The sequence below is a fragment of the Mytilus galloprovincialis genome, chromosome 9 (genome assembly GCF_965363235.1).
Source record: "Mytilus galloprovincialis chromosome 9, xbMytGall1.hap1.1, whole genome shotgun sequence".
Taxonomy (NCBI): Eukaryota; Metazoa; Mollusca; class Bivalvia; order Mytilida; family Mytilidae; genus Mytilus; species Mytilus galloprovincialis.
In genome coordinates, this window is record NC_134846.1 from 59941940 (window position 1) to 59954996 (window position 13057).

Below are 13057 nucleotides of genomic sequence, written 5' to 3' on the forward strand. Positions count from 1 at the left end.
AACTCAAACTATTATAAGGTAATATGGTCTGCAAAAACGTATGTTCAAACAAGATACCAGATACAAGAATATAATGGATATAAAACATACTATAAGACATACTAATACTTGTGGCCATGGTAAACAATTATAATAGGGCAATTGTATTTAAACGTTGCGTCAATATAAAATTTCAATCCTGGTATCTATGATGAGTTTATTTATAAGCTCTTTGTCTCCAAAAGCGGTACTCATCAAGTACGATCTTTGTATTTTCACACCAAAATCACAGGTAAAACTTTAATGATATAATTCATCAATGCAACAGTCAAGACAACATCCAGACACAACTAATCTGTTTCTGAGCTTAAACTCATTTTAAAATGAAAAAACTATAGGACTAATGTTACATCCTGTAAGAAGTAAATAGTTATAAAGTTTAGACTTTTTGCAGCCCTCTACGAAATTACTACGGATGCTGTCTTAGTATTAAATGGTTCCAGTCATCGATTTTTGGGGCATCACCTTCAAATTGGACCATAAAAGTTGTTATGTTGATACAAGAGTGTCGACATCCTTCAATCACAATTGGGTATTAAACACATCCATTTATGAGGACTGCTCATTTTATAAATGTCTAGATTTTCATATTTTATTACATTCAAAGTATCAAGTTGAATTGTGGTTCAAATTAACGTTTAACTTGTAAACAAATAAGATTTTGGAACATGACTTGCAGTTTTTCCATAAACACAGTTTTCACATTTTATATATGAACTTAAACGGATATATATAGTCTTCAAAAACCGACGTTGAAACGGGGACCGATAACCATACATAATGGATATAAGATATACTTAAATAAATACACTGATATTAATGATTTATATTTCGACAACGGCATCGAGTGTGATACGACATTTATCCACTCGAGACAGGTTTTTTTCAAATTAAACACGCGAGGCTCTCCGAGAGTTTTGAATTATTTAAAATGTAACCGTCGAGAGTGGATTAATATTGTTATGCACGATATTTGGTGGTGACATCTGCTTCTCTAATGGTTTTTCGACGGTATCTAGCAATATTAAGCCGCCTTTTCTGACGACATACAAAAAATATGTGTTCTTTCTACGTGACGTCATCGGGCTTGGTCGCCTCTTTTGTGAACATAGCCAGCAGCACCTGCATACGGGGTATATATCTCCCAATTGATGCGATATTCCCGTGCTTGCATTTCCTTTCATGATTTTCTTGATAGACGGTTGCTGCTCACAACGAAGCTATTAAACCAAGAGTTCCAAATGGTGAAGTTGAAATCATCTCTTCGTAAATTTTACGGACACCATCACGAGTTGGTTGACCGTTATGGAATAACCGTTTCACAAATGATATCGGATATGTTCCTTACGTCGTAACTACAATCCCCTTCTCTTTCATGAAAGTGACCTACCGAATTAGACTATTTACCGGATTTGTTATCACATAAGCAACACGACGGGTGCCACATGTGGAGCAGGATCTGCTTACCCTTCCGGAGCACCTGAGTTTTTTTGGTGGGGTTCGTGTTGTTTATTCTTAACTTTTCTATGTTGTGTCATGTGTGCTGTTGTTTGTTTGTCTTTTTCATTTTTAGCCATGGTGTTGTCAGTTTGTTTTAGATTTATGAGTTTGACTGTCCCTTTGGTATCTTTCGTCCCTCTTTTGTGATGTAACAATGAGAATTTCAGAGGAAAGTATAACAATTTGACGTCATAATCGAATGTTTACCAATGAAGAACTGAGATCAAACAAACCACATGTTGATTAAATAAAAATCATTATCTCAGGAAAGGGATACATCGTGTAAGAATTAGAGACATACGAATAATCCGACAAACGTATGTGCATACGTTCCTTAGCTTCAAAAGTGGTGATCATCATTCACGATCTTTGCATTTTCACACCATAACCACAACTTAACCCTTCCTTTGTATTTTAACATATATATCAATGCAACAGTCAAAACATCCTGAAAAGATATAGTTCCTTACATGTTTTACTTTAATTTCTTTAAAGAAAGCCATTTGCCAATGTAATAAAAAGAATAACTAATTAAAGAATTCAAATATCGAAAAATATTCAACTCGTGACCGAACAACACTGATAATTAAATTCGTGAATTAATGTGTTGTTCGGTCACTCGTTGAATATTTTTCTCTATTTGAATTCTGCGATTAGTTATTCTATATTTGTGTTACGCAACTTTGCACACACTCCAACTTGCTTAACTTCAACTAAAAAAAAATATTGCATTTATGTATTTCATTGTCTGAGTTAGTATTGCTGTATATTCTTAAAACACTTGTCCATATATAATGAAACACTTTAAAGCGGACAACTTCCTATGTATTATTTTTAAATAAGTCAATGGAAAACCAATCCAAAAATGTTATTTAAATATTGATATCTATATTGATGCGACAAAAAGGTATGCAGTTCTTGTTTGGAAGCCGTCGTGCACATTAGAAGAATATAGTTATCGAAAATTCGACAATAAATTACTTTCAAGGATAGCATGATAGAGTAAAGAATGATGAAGTGGTTGTGCATAAATAGAACATATGTGTTAAACTGATTCAAATCATTGCAAGATTTCGATCCCCCACATCACGAGTTGGTTGAACGTTATCAAATATCAGTGTCACAGATGACCACAAATATGACCCAAGTGTCGCTACCATAATCTTTTTCTGTTACCTCGATTGAGAAGGCCTTCACCGAACTTACCCCCATAAACATTACATTTGAGCATGATCTGCTAATAAATCCTGAGCGATCACGCTCGGCTTTCGGTAGTGTTTGTATTGCATAGCTTTTAGTTTTTTTATGTAGTTGTAGTGAAATGATTTTCTTTTTGACGTTTTTCGTTTCGTGCGATGTTATTTTTGGAAGATATCCAGAACCTACACACAATTAGATGTATCTGAAAGGCAATGCAAAGTAACACTTTCATAGAACTTTAATTTATTTGATTGAAAAAATTCTACTTAAGTATTTATAAAAATACAAAACTGAATATTTATCAAAATCTATGATATTCAAATTTTTAGTAGTATAAATAAACAGAAATATGACAATATTATATCCATTTCAAAGTTATAATGTAAAATTATAATTCAATGAATTTTACAAAGGATTCACGAAATATCTGGCTTGTATTTAATGATGTTTTTGAAACTGTAAATATTTTTTATTTGTCCATCTTAATCTACTTTTGGAAGAATAAAATACTTGCATTAACTTATTCTGATCATAATCCCTAAGGACCTTTGTTAATTATTCTTGTTGTATAAGCATACCAGGCGGCATTAAAATATTGAAAATCTGTCTTTTGTATTTTAAAGGTCACATTTCACTTCCTTAATGTTGTATTCAATAATGCCATCATTTTATTCATCAGAATTATTAATTCTTTTCAAAAGAACAGGATTTGTGAAATTCGTTTTAATTCTGTGTCTTTAAAGCCACCCACTAACGGTACATGATTAGCATACAAAACAGAAAACTCTGGTTTTTAGAAATGGTTTTATAAATCTTGAATTTGTTTAATGAATGCTTCTTTTTTAACTGCTTTATCAGCTTTTCCCATGTATTCATTTACGTATTGGAGTTGGAATTAAATGCACTGCTCACGGAAACGAAAACATGAATCAGTAATTCTAGCGCCGTTGTAATGCCAAACTTCAGAACCACCTACGATTTTTAGTGCTGGATTTCTAAAATAAATGACATACATGTTCATATAGAGTGAGAAAAGGAGATGTGTATTAAAAATCGAGATATCATCCCAAACATACCCAATATAAATAGGAGAATCCCGAGAATGACATACTTTTAAATGCAAGCTACGAAATTAAACTAAGTGTATTGAATAATTTCTGTTGTAAAAAGTTCTCAAAGGTAACCGAAAATCAGTCAACAACTTCAAAATAAATAAAGATTCAACAGAAACCATTTAAAAAATACTTCTGTTTCTGTAAATGAGACGCGTTCAACAACATGTAACGGGGTAAAACCAGTTTTCTGAACAATCGAGATTTCCCTGTTATCTCGACATGGAACATAAATAAACGCCCATAAAAATCAGTCTGAGAAAGCTTATTGCGACTGGTATTACAGACGGTATGAAGAATATAGTATAATATATCATTTTTACGTTAGAGTCTATTTAATTAGAATAAATTGTTTTGATTAGAAGCTTAGGGTATATTATCTGCGAAAATGGTTGAAACAAACAGAAAAGTGATATTTTTAGAGTTATGTCCCTTGATCTGCGTCTACCACATTTTAAAACCTTTTTTATTCGAAAATTTAAAATTTTGTTTGTATGTTACTCTTTCTGGCTCCAAACTTTAAATATTTGTTTATGGCATGTTCCTTACAACATGGTTTTGTTGAAAGGCTATTAATTCTTTAAAACAGCGGTATTTTCAGCTTTTCATGAATCTTCTGTTTGTTTGTTGAAATCGTTAATCGACATTTTTACTACTATCAGAAGTATCTTTGACAGAAATTATGAAAAGAAATAAAAGTTACAATTATACTTTGTTTTCCATATTTTGTTAAATGTTTGTTTGTGACATTTTCTATTCCAATTATATTTCGATATTGTGTTTTATTGACATTTTGTCTTTATGCTTCAATGAAAAGGAATTTAATATTTAAGCAACGATAAAAATTATATGTCCTGACTTTATATAAGTTAATATTCATAAAGGTTACATGAATAATTAATGATCGGTTTTCATCAGCTAACAAACAAATGAGTACATGCATCATGAAGAAAGGACAAAAGCAATTTTGTATTTTATGATAAAAATGTCTCATTAATGTCTGTTCTGATTCAATTATTACTCATCAAATTTCAATATTTTATTACAAATGGTAATCATAAATCAGTAAAAGGCGTTCTCAGAGTACCTTGTATCAAAAGCTGAATTTTCATTTGTAAGAAGAATAGGTTAAGTCCTTATAACTTTTTACTGAGATCAATGTTGAACAAGAGAGGAAGGGTTAATGGTAAAATGTGTCCGCGTCAATGTCATACAATCTTTATTCCAAATCCTCTACGACAGCACGCTAAATAGATATTGGTATCCTTATGCTGATCGAAAGGTTTTGTTTTTCAGGGTCTGACAGCAGCACTCTATCCAGATCAACCTAGCTTAATCCTTGCCAGCAACGGGGCAGAATGCATTATGATATCAAAGAAATTTTTCTTAGAAAAATGTAGTGAAGAAGCCTTACGCAATATCAATAAAATAGTAAGTGAACTATCCTGATTTTATTGAAATTTTTTAAATTAATATAATCAAAACAACAATTATAAAGGTATATGGTTTGTGCAGAACACCATCTTACGGTGTTTATATTTCACACCCAGTTCGCTATGCCCGTTTCTGTTGTGACGTTTTTGATTTTAACGAACGTAATCTATGTATACCTGGTAAATTATTTATCCAGTGATTATGACGTCTGTACACTAAATCCATTAGCTGTTGGATGTGTACTGATTGATAATTTAGTCTTAGATCATGATTTTTTATTAGTTGTTAGTGGCTTTGAACTAGCTGTCAGTAACTGCAAGTACTCTCAGATCTGTACTTAGTATTGGCTTTGCTCATTGCTGAAGGCTGTACGGCGATCTATAGTTGTTACTTTCTGTGTCATTTTGGGCTCTTGTGGAGAGTGGTCTCATTGGCAATTATACAATATCTTATTGTTATATTCCTTAGCTATATATTTAAATCAATAATGGAATATAACTTTCTATTGAACAAGCTTATGTGCTTAACTCTATTTTTTGCCATTATATAAAAAAACAAGATGTGGTATGATTGCCAATGAGACAACTCTTCACAAGAGACAAACATGACAAAGAAATTAACAACTATAGGTCACCGTACGGCTTTATATTTGTCTTTTTGGCAATTGTACAAGAACTCAATGTTTTATATTGGTTCCGTGTCATATTTTTGCGCAGTTAACTTTATGAACGAGCTAGAAATTATAAATCGTTTAAATTTTGATTGTTGTTTTCCTCGTTATCAAAACTAAGGATTCATGAAACAAACGTATTCTATGTTCTGTTAATGAGACGTTTTGTTAGGTCTCTATCAAATTATGAACAAATAGCTTTAGAACTCATATGTTTAACAAACCTATTGGGAATTATATGCGTGCAATTAATTTCCGATTTCGTCAGTTTCAACGTCTTAGAAGGATGTTAGAAATTCAATTATTTGTTTAGTATTCATAGTATATCTCTACGTTTATTAATTTGCATATACTAAGATTCAAATGTAATTTAATTTTCTTGATAGTATATTTATTCTAAAGTAGAAACATGAAGTTCAAATGGAAGCAATAACAAAATATATTTATTTTAGGAATCACCTTTCCCGAACGACGAGGATCTTCAGAAACGTTTACAAGAATATGTCAACTGGACGTCGCACCGGAAACAGATTTATAACTCTTTAGTTAAAGACATTCATTGTCAAAAGGCGAAACGTATGCAGCGACTAAGTGGACAGTTATTGTCATTTAGGCCTGTTTAAAAAGGTTGTTATTTCTTACCATAATTGTTATATAGCAATAAAATGTTTTAGTAGAAATCGTTAGTTTCGACAAGATTTTATTAATCTGGGATAGCAAACTGTACAAATTACCAGGTTCCGGTAAAAAAAGTAATGACTGTTCGTATTGATTGTTCACTTAAGGTTGATACGATGTCTAAAAAACGTGTACAGCTTACGATGCATTTAAATTATATGCCGAAGGCATCACGCGTTTTAAATTGTTTGATCAATATTGAATATATATTATATTGTACATCTAATTCCTGGTTTAAACATAAGACGGATCTTTTTGTCTAATTCTTATAAAACTTAGTTTATTATCCCCTCGCCTACTACATGTAAGTTGCGTGTAGATAAATTTGTTATGGACACTCTAGAACCAAAATGCTCAAAACTTGTTATGTTGTTACTCGTTAAGGATATCTTAAGCGCTATTCACTTTAAAGTTCAAAGTTCAAGGTCACAATGGCAGTTGCAATACAAGGCAATATCACCCTTGAGGACACTCTAAAACCAATATGCTTCAAAAGATTTTAACCACATTTGGTATATTGTTCCTCCTTGTATTATGTAATGATCTGACATTTTTTACGTTCAAGGCCAAAGGTCAAGGTCATGCAGATGGACTTGTTTTTTCTCCTTGAAATAGCATAATACAAAGGAAATTGGTTGGTCATTTTTTTACCTGCTGGTTCTAAAGACAATATTAAAGGTATTTCCAGTTACTGAATGTTTTGGTTGATTTCTAAAAAAAATAGTTTTTGTATCAAATATGCATATTCAATTTACCATTTTCTGCATGTGTCATATACAAATATAGTGTCCATATTTGTCCCCAATATGTTACATACGAGGGGATGCCACGCTCGGCTTTGCCTTGTTTGAACTGTAAAACGTGTGCACTAGTCTGAATAATCACCCATAATTATACCCATGTTTACTGATCTATCTTAAAGGTAAGGTAATGGGTTCCTTGATCCCTTTGATTCAAAAAGAGCTCTTTCCAGGAGAATATCATAATAATATAAACAAAAGGAAGGATGTGGGGAAAGCAACAAATGTGGCAAAATATGACATATAGAAAACAAAATGGTTATGGAGTAAACATTCGTATGACAACAACTCAGACGATACATAAAAAATCAGAATAATGAAGTAAAAGTTGGTTTCCCTATATACGTGTACCTGCAGTGTTGGTGTACGAGGCGCGTTTATGATTTTCATTATGTTACTTGGTATGAAAAATTGACAAAAAATAATATTTTACTTGTAAAAGTAAATCCTGAGCCTGTAATAGCTGCTATTCTTGTTCCATTTGAATTAATAGAAACAACGCTCTCGCCTTTCTTGTTCTCATAGAATCATATGATATGAGCTCCATGTTTTGTGAACGTCTTTCTCTACTGTCGTATAAGACTGACCAGTGCATATGGTGCATGGCACTTTAAATGTATTTTTGCGCGAAAATTAACTTACATTTAGCTGGATTTACTGCCGTCGTAGTTCCATCTTGTCGCCTTCGTACTTTTATTCGATGGCAACACGACGGGATTACGAGGTCTTCACGAAGTCGTGTTGCCATCGTAAGACCTTCGGGTAGCTTCGTGATTCATTCGTGTAGACATCGTAATGTCAAAACTGCCCGATGGTAACGATGGAAACACGAATGCAATACGATGTTCAAAGATGCATTCCCGGTGACATTACGATGGTGAGGATGGTGATACGAACTCAATACGAACCCTCAACATCGGACGCACCTTCGGGGATTTTTTAACATGTTAAAAAATTTAGAACCCTTCCCGAAGTTATCCCCGAAGGCTAGAAAAGTGGCCGATGGTTCTACGATGGTTAAAGATGGCACTACGAATAGCCCGTTCTGGATACGATCAGTCCCGATTTTGAAAATTTCCATAATCGTGTTGCCATCGGCATAAAAATCGGGACAGTGTGACGCGGGCATTAGAAATAACAGGGCAGTACCCGGACAGAATAATTACAATTTTTAAGATCATATTCTTAAAAGACTATCGCAAAATTTTATGTTTTTCTTACACGTCTTTTCTATTTGTAGTTCTGTATCGTATGATATTTCATTAACCTGAGCTGCTAATAAAATTCACACAGGACATTAGTTTCTCTTTCGTCTCTCGCTCAATATTTGCAAAAATAAATGCCCATAAAATATGTTTAATTACCCGTTTATATATTAATTGCCTTTAGATGGCAATATCTGAGAAGAAAATAACTTTTTCTAAGATGTTAACAACATTGTTTACAGCCTTAGCAAGTTGTAAAGTTCTCTGGTAAGACTGGGGTAATTATATCTTTCCATAAACATTTGTTTATTAATCTGTTAGTGTTTTTAGTACACTTGATTGCCTCGGAACACAACTTAATTGCAACCAAAAGAATAAATAATGGTTATATTAGATAAAGGGGTGGTAAATGTTACTGGCGGTATTTTGGAACTTTATGTGAAAAGTATATACGAGCATTAATAAACACAATCTTGACTGTTGTATCCTTATTTTATTTTTACTTTTTGCCTATTATGTTTGTTTGTATTGTTAACACACTGTTGTCAATATAATGAAATTTTACTCGACTGTCTGAATGTGACCTACCGAAATAGACTATTTACCGGATTTGTTATAACATGAGCAAATCGACGGGTGCCACATGTGGACCAGGATCTGCTTACCCTTCCAGAGCACCTGAGATCACCCCCACTTTTTGGTGGGGTTCGTGTTGCTTATTCTTTAGTTTTATATGTTGTGTCATGTATACTATTGTTTGTCTGTTTGTCTTTTTCATTTTTAGCCATGGCGTTGTCAGTTTTGTTTCGATTTATGAGTTTGACTGTCCCTCTGGTATCTTTCGTCCCTCTTTTACGAGTGAGAGATTAAACTAGCTATAATAAATTGAGAACGAAAACCAGGTTTAACCCACCGTTTTCTACATAAGGAAATGCATGTCAGGAATATGACAGTTGTTTTCTATTCATTAGATGTGTTTGAGATTATGATTTTGCCATTTGATAAGGGACGTTGAGATTTGAATTTTCCTTTGAGTTGGGTATTTTTGTGAATTACTTTTTATTTAAGATAACTCGTTGCACTGCCACTTCATACGAAAAGCATTTATAAATAAATGGTTAAGGTTTGAATTTTCGAAAAAGAATAAAAGGGGAATTTCCTGTAGCAGCAAGCACATTACTGATCTGCATGCAAAATTGGGTGCCCTCTTTAATTATCTTGTTAAAGTTGTGATAATCTGTTGATAGGCATGTTTATTAACATGTGTTTTACTTTGATGACATTTAATCCAGATACACAAAGAAAAAATTTCTGTTCTATCTCCTTAATTTCTAATTTGTCCACAAAAGCAAGTTTAAGCTACGTCTTTGTTTTTTTTTAAGCATACGTACGTATGTTTGCAATAGTAGGCAAATAACGAAAGTAACTTGCTGAATGGATTCCAATTAGAGTTTTACCTTAAATTCGGAATCTCAAATGATTACACATATAGTATAATTTGCTAAATACTTGCTTATGTATGATATGAATTGGTGATTAGTTTGAATTCTCATTTATTTAGATTAAGGAAATTTCTTTAGACATACTGTTCTGTGTATTTTTTTCTCAGTTTAATCCAAACCTTACTTGATTAATCCCAAGGTGCATCAATGTTACAAAATCCAAAGATATTATGATTCCTTTTTGGTTCTTATGATACTTCCTTATCACTTTATAAAACACATATATTGATAAATAGCCTGTAATTGCAATAAGAACTATATGAGGATAAATCTTTACATTATCCGAAAAACCAGGTTCAACTCACATTTTGTCTAAAAATGTCCTGCATCTAATGGGGAATATTGCAGTGGTTATCAAATTGTTCCAGTATATGTATATTGGCGTTTGTTTTTGTTGCACTTCAGCATTCCTAATGTTCAAAGTTGATGTGTTTCGATTTGTGGCTTTTGAACACCGGTGTACTACTGTTGCCTTTTTATGATAACAATTTCACCTTCAGTTTCGTTATGCCCTGTATTTGCATAATATACAAGACAAAATTTTGTTCACAATTTTAATAAAAAATATAAATAAAACAGAACACTTATTGAAGGAATAACAACAAAATTAGTCTTTTAGAAATGTAATGAATTTTACACAGGTCTACAAATTCATCCAGTAAAAAACATTAGATTAAAACCAACACTTTAATCTTTCATCGTGAGTTTCAAGCTTACATTTATTTTAATAATTCAAGTCTAAACTCATACATACTTCCGTATAATAAAAAGAATAATGCATCCAAATAAAACAAACAAAAAAATGTCAATCAATATTACTTTCTTCAAGCAATAAAAGAACGACGTTCGACATGTTAAAAAACACAAAAAACAAAATGACGTGGACATGAACAACACTATATCACCATATAGCTATAACCTCCAACAGTGAACAAAACCCATATACCACATAGTAAGCTATAAAAGGCCCCGAAATGACAAATGTGCAAAGCTTTTAATCTTAGTAAACTTGTTGTGTTTACCAAACTCCTTTTATGGTGTTGTTTTCATATATTTACATGATGGCCGTTCCTTTCTGTACACACTTGTTCTTCATAATACCATCATTACCACGCATATATCTCATTCTAAATAATCTACTACATGTCTGATGACTTCCGTGCTTACTTGTTATTGTATTTATAGATAGATGGTATAGGTTGAAAAACCTAATATATTTTAATGTAAAGAGGAATGAAAAACATACGCATTTAACAATTGTCAAAGATTGAATTTGAAAATGTATTTATAATACATCATTTAAAAATTTATTTTAAAACTATTATAGACCTGAGTATGACTGCTTTTAGATTCATTTAACATGAGAAATATTGTCAACTATTCTGTATTCGATATGATCCTACGAGACCATGTCTGATAGTTTATGTATTTTAGTTTAGTTAATACGACCACTTTTGTGAGGGAAAAGGGAAAATTGTTACTAGTACATTATTTTGAAATAGGACATCATCTGTATGATTGATACCATTTCATGATGTTAATTATTAAGCATTTTTATAGTAAAAAGTTTTAAAAAACTTGAATAACTGACTTTGATCGATTAAGTTCATTGATGATATGGACCATTTGATTTATAGGGATATATATATATTGTTTTGTCAACGGTTAGACTTTAAACGCTACCAAACAATTGAGAATAGCAAAATAAATATATAGATAAAAATCCGACTTTCACCAACTTACGACTTTCAAATGCAAACAAAGGCCAACTTATTGGAAAATTCTTCACTAAAAATAATAACCAAACAACCAAAATAATTTAACATTATTATATAACAAAACAACTTAAAATGTCTTACATTATTAATTTCACACACATACACCACAAACACACACACATGCAAACGCACACTGGAATTTGGTAGGATCTTCCCCCATTTAAAATCACGTTATGATTAGCCTATCGAGTTATTCGACGGATCTGGCATTCGTCATTTCCACAAATGCATTTTCGATTTCTATGATGGGGGAAAAATGTCAATCTTAAATATCTTGTGTAAGATAGAAGACAAAGTTAGACTTTAAAATTATTTAGTATCAACAGAGACAAATAATTTTACAGGAAAACAGTGAAAGCTTTACTGTTTAAAAGTAGGCTTCTAAGCGACTGTCACATAATGACATTTATGTTTCTCCTTCCGTCTGTTTTAAATTAAATAAAAATATATAACTCAGTTTATACATATTTTCAGTTGGATATGTTCTGATATGTTATACACGTTAGTGATAATTGTCCTTGAAGAATCTGTACATAAATAAGTTATTCCAGTCTCGGAAACAAACCATCTTATTAGGTAGAACATAGTCGTTCTGTATATTATGTCCTTTGGAGATCGATTCTAAGGAAACATAAAATTGACAAGGCAATTTCCATAGATATTAGATGTTTAACTTTCAAGCTATTAGATAATTCGATCTTTGTATTTCGATTTTGTCATTGGCAGCTTTGATTTATATCTTTGGTACAGTTTTACAAACCTAATTTGAACTTCCTTTTTTCTAGTAAACTAATAAACAAATTGTTTTATCCCTTTCAGACTACGTTATAGGATATGCACATTTCAGTATAAGATGCAGAACATGTCTAATAATTTTACTTATAAAATTTCAGAGAAGCCATCAGTTTATGAAGCCTTACCGGAAATAACATCAACACAAGAAACCACAAAAACATTACAAGACTGACAGGCACAATTTACCAAAAACATTAATGTATCGATCACCAATTAGGTTACTGATGACAACGGATTCTTAATAATACTTTCGACTGGGTGATTATAAAAAATTATAAATTTCATTTTCTTTTAAATGTGAGATTTCTTAAACAACAGATTATCAAACCCATTATTAAGGCAAC

The 13057-nt window shown here is 32.0% G+C and overlaps 1 protein-coding gene across 3 annotated transcripts in view; it reads left to right on the forward strand.

Moving 5' to 3' along the window:
• Positions 1–13009, forward strand: part of LOC143045473 (uncharacterized) — an 89080-nt gene extending 76071 nt beyond the window's left edge. For 2 of the 3 annotated variants that reach the window (XM_076217998.1, XM_076217996.1), the window contains exons 18-19: positions 5148–5282; positions 6408–6635. In XM_076217998.1, coding sequence (XP_076074113.1) covers positions 5148–5282; positions 6408–6578 — 306 coding nt within the window. In that variant the 3' untranslated portion in view covers positions 6579–6635. Of the gene's footprint in view, positions 1–5147; positions 5283–6407; positions 6636–12811 lie in introns of those variants that run through there. The other variant, XM_076217997.1, reaches the window with a different exon arrangement.
• Positions 13010–13057: the final 48 nt, after the last annotated feature.